The sequence below is a fragment of the Lactuca virosa genome, chromosome 7 (assembly GCF_052849685.1).
Source record: "Lactuca virosa cultivar CGN04683 chromosome 7, Lactuca_virosa_CGN04683_v6, whole genome shotgun sequence".
Taxonomy (NCBI): domain Eukaryota; kingdom Viridiplantae; phylum Streptophyta; class Magnoliopsida; order Asterales; family Asteraceae; genus Lactuca; species Lactuca virosa.
Genome location: NC_136432.1, coordinates 47,825,588 through 47,832,940, shown reverse-complemented (window position 1 = coordinate 47,832,940; position 7,353 = coordinate 47,825,588). Strand labels below are relative to the sequence as shown.

Below are 7,353 nucleotides of genomic sequence, written 5' to 3'. Positions count from 1 at the left end.
CATTTTTCGATTTTCGTGCCAAAAACTTGCAAAATTCATAACTTTTGCATACGAGCTCAGTTTTCGACGTTCTTTATATGCACGCGTACGTAAAATTATACTCTACAACTTTCGTTTAGACTTCATCGTCTAATTTTGAATTTATTTTTAATATTGTTATTTTTAACAGACCGGGACAGGAAATCCGTTAAAAATTCATAACTTCTTCATCCGACATCCGTTTTCGTCTGTCTTTTTACCGTTGTACTACTTTTGACGAGAACTTTGATTCTCGTTTAAGTTGTGTCAGCCAAATATTGATCGATTTTTATTTCGAATTTTTAGCTGTCTACTGCTAAACCGAAACTTAGAAAAATCATAACCTCCTCATACGAAGTCAGATTTTTACGTTCTTTTTATGAAAGTTCTCGGTTTAACATATTCTACAACTTTCATTTAGATTGTTAAGGCTAAAAAGCCTTTTATCGAAAATTCACATTTTACACTGAACAGTGTTTTGCCGGTTTTGTTGTTCATCTTGGCTCACCAGATGGTAAGCAGCTCCCAAAGTCGGTAATGAAGTGCTGCTTAAAATTTGAGTTTTGAGAGGACCATATTCTTCGTTTAGTCCCATCAGAAAATCCAACAATCTTTCTTTGTCTATGATCTTGTTGAACTCACTTGCAAGCTTGCATGTACAACCATTTCATGCACATGTGGGTATTGGATTTATCGACTGAATTTCATCCCAAAACCCTCTTAATTTGGTATAATAAGCAGAAACAGTCATACCTCCTTGTTGGATCATGGTCACTGCTCTCCTTAATGCATATGCCCGATGGGCATTCTCCTTCCCAAACCTTTCTTTGAGATCCAACCATATGTCTTTGGCTGTTATGGCATACTTCACACTGTTTTTGATCTCCTTCTCCATTGCACTCACGAGCCATCCACGCACCATAGCATTGCATCGCTTCCATTTCACCAAATCCTTGGACCCTTCTTCTGGTTTTGAAATTGAACGATCAACGAATCCAAATTTATTTTTGGCAAACAACGCATTGGCCATCTTATTCTGCCAATCGTTGTAATTTCCGTCATTCAACAAGTTTTCTCCCACAAAATTCAGACCTGGATGATCCTTAGGGGTAAGGAAATAAGGTGATGATATATCCAGGATAGATTTATCATCCCCTGTTTGTGGAAGGGAAGCGCCTGTATTATTGCCTCCTGTCATCTTGCTTCAGGTAAATGTTGGCGGCCTAGGTGTTGCTGCTCTGATACCATAATAAATTAGGTTTTCCTTCTGTTATTATTTCATCATCATAAAACGAACATACAACTGAGTTTAAATAGGAAGAAACATCCTTGCTAAACAAGGAAAAAGAGATAAAGTTAGCCTCCTAAATATAAGCTAACTAACAGATATCTAAAATGTATGACTAGATAACTTTAATCTCAATACTAAACTTTGAGAATTTACATTTTAGAGTTTTTTTGAAATAAGGTATTATGTTTGTCTATAAGGTTGTAGGGAGTCGACTCGCCATGGAAGCTCGCTATGATCGCCAAGCATGTTGAACACCGCCCCCTAGCGCTCGCTAGGGGCTACCTGAAACGCACTATAGCTTTGGCGAGAAGAGAGAGACGCTGTGAACGAATTTGATTGGTAGGAGTGAGGTTTGACCTGATTGCTATTCGGATTCTCTTCTTCACTCCATCAAATTAAATTGTTGAATTTATTGTTGATATTAAAGATTTCAACAACTTATACTAAATTGTTGAATTTATTGTTGCATTCATCACATCGTATGTATGTTGTTGTCATTGCACCACTGTACACATTATGAATTTATTGTTAATATTAAAGATTACAACAACTTATATTTACCAACTTTGACTTAAAAAACGTTTTTAATAAAAAAAATCATTCAACTACCATGCAACTAATATAAATTAAACCACACTCTCAACAATTTACACACACAAAATACCATATCTATCTCACAAACTCTCTCAATTCAAGAAAAATGTATTTATCTCAAACAAAGAAAACCCAAAGAACCAACAAAAAGAAAGCTTCAAACCTTCCATCACTAAACCTTCCACCTCCAAACACTCAATCACCAAACTTTCCATCACCACCATGTTATCGACCATCATTTGATCAACCAATTCACTCTCTGTCTAGTTACTATTTTCCTACAATGGCTCCGCAAATGTTTCCATTTAATCCGTTCTCTTCTCAACCAATGGGATTTTACCACAACCAAATCTCAACCAAAACCCCGTCCGAATGTGGATCTTGATCCGTTTGAAACGGTTCAAGAAACTCAATTCTTTTCTCAACCTTAACCACAAACTAACTTTCAATCCCAACCACGCCACCTACTCGACGAGTCAACCGATTCTTCCTATGAAGGCCCCGCTAAAGATCACGTTCAAGAATCATTTCAAGAGCCGGAAGTCGAACCACAAGCACAAAAATAAAGGAAAAGGGAGGGATCCATGTAAGGTTGGACGGATGATGAAGAGAGAGCACTAGCTCAATCATGGCTAGATATGTCGGAGGACCCGATCCACGGCAACGACCAAGACTCAACAACTTTCAAAGAAAAAGTTTGGCATAACTTTTGTCACCGCATGAAAAAGAAGACCCGTAACCCCGATTCACTTTACACGAAGTGGAGGATCGCCAACCGAGCCACAATAGAGTTCAACGGCATCTATATGAACGCAATCAAAGCCCCAAAAGCAGTGCAACTGAGGTGGATGTCATGACTAAAGTTCAAAAGATTTACAATGTGAAAGTCGGAAAAGCTTTTACCAATGAGCCGTTTTGGAAAGTTGTGAAGGGTAATCGAAAATGCTACGGCTAAAAACTCTCGCCGATTACACGGGGATATCCAAACGAAGCAAAACTTCTGAGACCACCAACAGTCAATCTCCCGATGCGTGTATGAGAGGGATTGACCTCAACAATGACGATCCTTATTAAGTTCCAACTCGTCTTATGGGACGAGACCAAGCAAAAAGAAAGATAAAAGGATCATAAAGTTCATCGACTGAAGTGGATGATATAAGGAGCGACATCAAAGGGTTGGACGAGAAGCTTGAGGGTTTTTGGAATTAGGTAAGTTAAAAGAAATGAACGGCGCTAAAAAGGAAAAGAATTGTGCGTTAAATCTTTTCTTAAGCCCGGTAGACAACATGTCCGAGGAGGATCGTCGGATTTTTAACAATGCACAGCGAGGTCATGGTAAAGATTACAACTGGGATTAGCCGCAGTTTTTTTATGTAATAGATGCAGTTTTATTGTTTTTTTTTTCGTCTAGTATTAAGTCGTGTTTTAGTGTAGTATTTAGGAAGTAAGTCGTGTTTTAGTGTAGTATTTAGGATGTATGTTGTGTTTTAAATGTTTAATCATATTTTATGTTAGAAATTAATGTAACCTTTTTGATTTAAATTTTAAATGTTTGTAACCTTTTTTATTTAATTATAATATTTAAATTTAAATTTCCACCAAATTTAATTTATAACACTCCTTTATTTTTAAATTTTGAATTCATGTAACCTTATTTAATTGTATTTTAGGTAGACTTTTAGGTAAAATTTGATGTAAATTTTAAATTCTATTCCCAATTAATTAAATAAAAATGGTCAAATAATACAATTATATAAAGAATCTTAGTCATATATTTCAATTGCAATAGAAAGGCTCTCCAACGCTTTATGTAGCTCCTCCAATTCGATGCGTGATTTATCATTATAAACAAATGGAAACAACCGACCCTTCAACTCAATCCAACTACATGCCAAGTCTTTCTTCTAACATTACACGCATCTTCCCACAACACACACATCCCATCATCCAAAGGCCTAGTACTCAAAACCTTTCATACCACGTTTTCTCCAATTTCAAAATTCTCATGAAGTTTACAACAATTTAACAAAGTTTCCCATGTATACCCCCGAATCTCAGCCGACAATTCGTTAACCAATTCAAATGCTTCGACCACCATTCCGTTTCTACCAAGAATATCAACCATACACGCATAATGTTTGGCTCTAAGTTCCATATTCCATTCTATTTTCCATTTTCTTAAAGTATTACCACCCTTCATTGACCATGCATGAATGAGCACAAACCATTAAGAGACATAAAAAGTCAAATGGATTGGTTGACCGGATTCGGTCATTGAAGAGAACGATTTCAGTGCTTCTAGACCAGAGCCATGGTACGCGTGTGCCATGTCATTATGTTCCAAGAAACTACATCCTTTTTTATGGGTTTTTGGAAGATCAAAATGGCATCACCCATGAAGCGGCATTTGGAGTACATGGATATTAATGAACTAATAGCCGTGGGATTGTTTTCATAAAAGTACATGTATAAGTTTAAAAGTGTTTTGCTTAAAATCTCCTTATTTATTTATTTATTTATTTTTGAAGTTATTGTGGTTAAAAAGTCACGAGTTTTGAAAAAGGTAAGTTGAAGATGCTTTTGGAAAAATCTCTGTTTTAAAGTGTATTGAAAAACCACTTCAGAAAATGATTTTAAGATTGCCAAACACTTTTTTTATAACTTTTTAGCTTTTCAGAAAGCCAATAAAATGCATTGGAGTAAAAAGTAATATATATATATATATATATATATATATATATATATATATATATATATATATATATATATATATTAAAAAGGGACACTTCTTAGTTACTAATTAATAGAGATGGAACATTAAAAACAGTCAATAGTTCAACTTTTTTTAAATAAGAAATGATCCACAACACACATGAGATGACCTAAAGAACAGGTAGACCTTACAAAAAACAAACACGAATACAGAAATGAAAATATATCAGGATACCTAGAATGCCTAAACATGAATTCAAAGCATCGCAAATCTTCGCTTTCAACAGAATCACAGTCAGACCAATCATAAGCAATCAACACCTTGAAATTTCATATTTGATGGAAAATCAAAACCTTTTCCTTCCAAACGAGAGAAAACCTACAAACACAACAATACAAGTGAAAAAGACAACAAAAGTTAGAAGCATGTATGCCTCAATTATGAATGGGGCAAACAAAATTATAACTTGCAATGACATCCATGCTCCATAAATGATTTCTAAGCAGCATACTGAGGAAACACGTTTAGCAAATAAGAATGCTGAGATGGGGTTGAAGTTTCTTCTGATATGAACATGTATGGGATGTTTGGATTGCATTTTGATAATTATTACTATCAGTTAAAGCACATAATTATCAGTTAACGAAAGCTAGGGACAGTTAGGTAAACTTATAATAATTTCAATAGTCAGCTTCCTATTTCGTAACTACTTACCTGCTTCTCCATTATTTTAACCCTATACAATCAGAAATCGCAATTATAATTATTTTTAACAAAACACCACAAAAGAATCAGTATTCTCTATAATAAATGAAGCGGACAACCATAAAAGCTTGAGATGGCAATTCATCAAATAAAATGATTGTTGCTTTTACCTTCTATACATATAGATATACACACAATACAAATAAAGATACACACCAACAAACAAACTTAATAAAGAAGATACCTTTTCATAACCGCTTGTCCGGAAAACTATATGACAAACATTCAAATTGCTATTTTAAACATGTATGATCTAATTTCAGTAAAATCACACAATTCAAAACGTTCACCATTCTCTCTCATACCATGAAACATTTGTCCATTTTGCTCAAGAAAGCGCCATAACTCATGGAAAAATAAAGATTACAAACAAAGCCGAAGCAACTAATCTACAATAAATGTATTTAAGTAACAACTAAAATTCCTAAATATGAATTCAAAGCATCATTCATAGTTTAGCCTCCTTACCTTGAGGACCATGATCATGCAAGCAAGACACCTCCTTATATTCGCTTCCAGACCAATCAACGACAATTCAAATTTGATGGAATAATGAACCCCTTATCTTTCAAACGAGCAAGAGTCTAGCAACAAGAAAAGGACAAGTGATTAGACAATAAAATGATAAAATATTAGGAGCATCGAGTGTGATTCAGAAGACAACAACAAGATAATAGAAAAAAGTTTATCAAATGATAATAAATAGAGTACTACAGTACTACAGCTAATGATCAATATGATTTCAACAGATCTAAAATGTCAAGGTAATACACATTTTACCTTAGAACAGACATCCCCAAAATTAAGCTCCTTGACATGACAAAGGTTCAGCATCAATCCTTTAAGCATTTCTTCTTCCGCTTCCTCAAGGGTTGTGTCATAATGATCAAAAAGTGTATAATATAGACTAGCTTTGACTAAAGAAGACACGTTTAGCAACAAAGGCTTCCACAAAAACAAACAACATTTGATTGTTAGTGACAAAATATGAGGAGCATTGATTTGGATGCCACAAGCATTAGGTGCAATAAAAGGATCAAAATATCCAGAGAACACCAAGTTCTTAACACTCTTTGAAGTAATGTTGAGTCGCGTATACCCTTCGCAATATTCCAATACCAAGGTTTCCAATACAGGACTACCAGATAAAATGTTTTCAATCAAATCGTCATCTAACTTCCCATACGAAATACTCAAACTCCGAAGATTTTTCCAACTAATAGCCCCAGTTGGATTAAACATGCAGCCTTCTAATCTCAGATCAGTAAAACATGAACCTGTGAAAAACAATTGACCTAACAGAAACCCAGATTCATATATCATTTTACATAATTCTAATTTAAGCTCTTGAACATTACAACTTATAGCATAGCGAATCCACCTGTTGACTTGCGATGCAAATTGAATATCATAACGGGTTTCCACTTCGAATTTCTTGAGCTTCGATTGGCGGCATTGAGTTAGGGTTTTCTCAACGAAGGAAATGAAATCGGATGCACTGAGATCATTTTCACCATATTTGAAAATTAGGGTGTCAACCGAAGTCCAAAGATGTTTCCATCGTTTGGAAAGTGTACCTGTTCTAATGGCCTCTTTTGTGGAGGGTAAACGAGACAGGATTTCAACAAGCACGCAATTTGGCAACAAGCTGATTCGATCATCTTTCGATTCATCTCCGACTTTGTGAAGCTTTCTCCGTTTTGAGGGAATTTTAGGTTTTTCTCGTCCGCCTACCATTTCCTAAGCGGCAAGAGAGCAACTGAGCTCTCGTCACCTTTCCCCGATGACTCAACTCAGGCGTAAATTTATACAAATGTTAAAATGTGGTTCTCCATTTGGACCCTAAACTTTTGAGAATTTACATTTTAGTTTCTACTAAAACAAAAACAAAGGTTAACATTTTTTTTTGAAATAAGGTATTATGTCTGTTATGTCTGTCTATAAATAAATAACAAATGCATTCTATTACACT

General features: G+C 35.0%; 2 protein-coding genes across 2 annotated transcripts; both read right to left on the bottom strand.

The window, feature by feature from the left end:
• Window positions 1–685: 685 nt before the first annotated feature.
• LOC145126610 (uncharacterized) lies at window positions 686–1,216 on the bottom strand. Its single transcript, XM_079061943.1, has one exon. It carries the CDS (start codon window positions 1,214–1,216, stop codon window positions 686–688), a length of 531 nt encoding a protein of 176 aa, XP_078918069.1.
• A 3,504-nt stretch (window positions 1,217–4,720) lies between these two features.
• Window positions 4,721–7,145, bottom strand: LOC145125279 (F-box/LRR-repeat protein 25-like). Its single transcript, XM_079060761.1, has 3 exons — window positions 6,162–7,145; window positions 5,850–5,965; window positions 4,721–4,994 (listed from the first exon to the last, which is right to left on the bottom strand). The coding sequence occupies exons 1-2, from the start codon at window positions 7,116–7,118 to the stop codon at window positions 5,906–5,908; spliced, it is 1,017 nt and encodes a 338-aa protein (XP_078916887.1). The 5' UTR covers window positions 7,119–7,145; the 3' UTR covers window positions 4,721–4,994; window positions 5,850–5,905.
• Window positions 7,146–7,353: the final 208 nt, after the last annotated feature.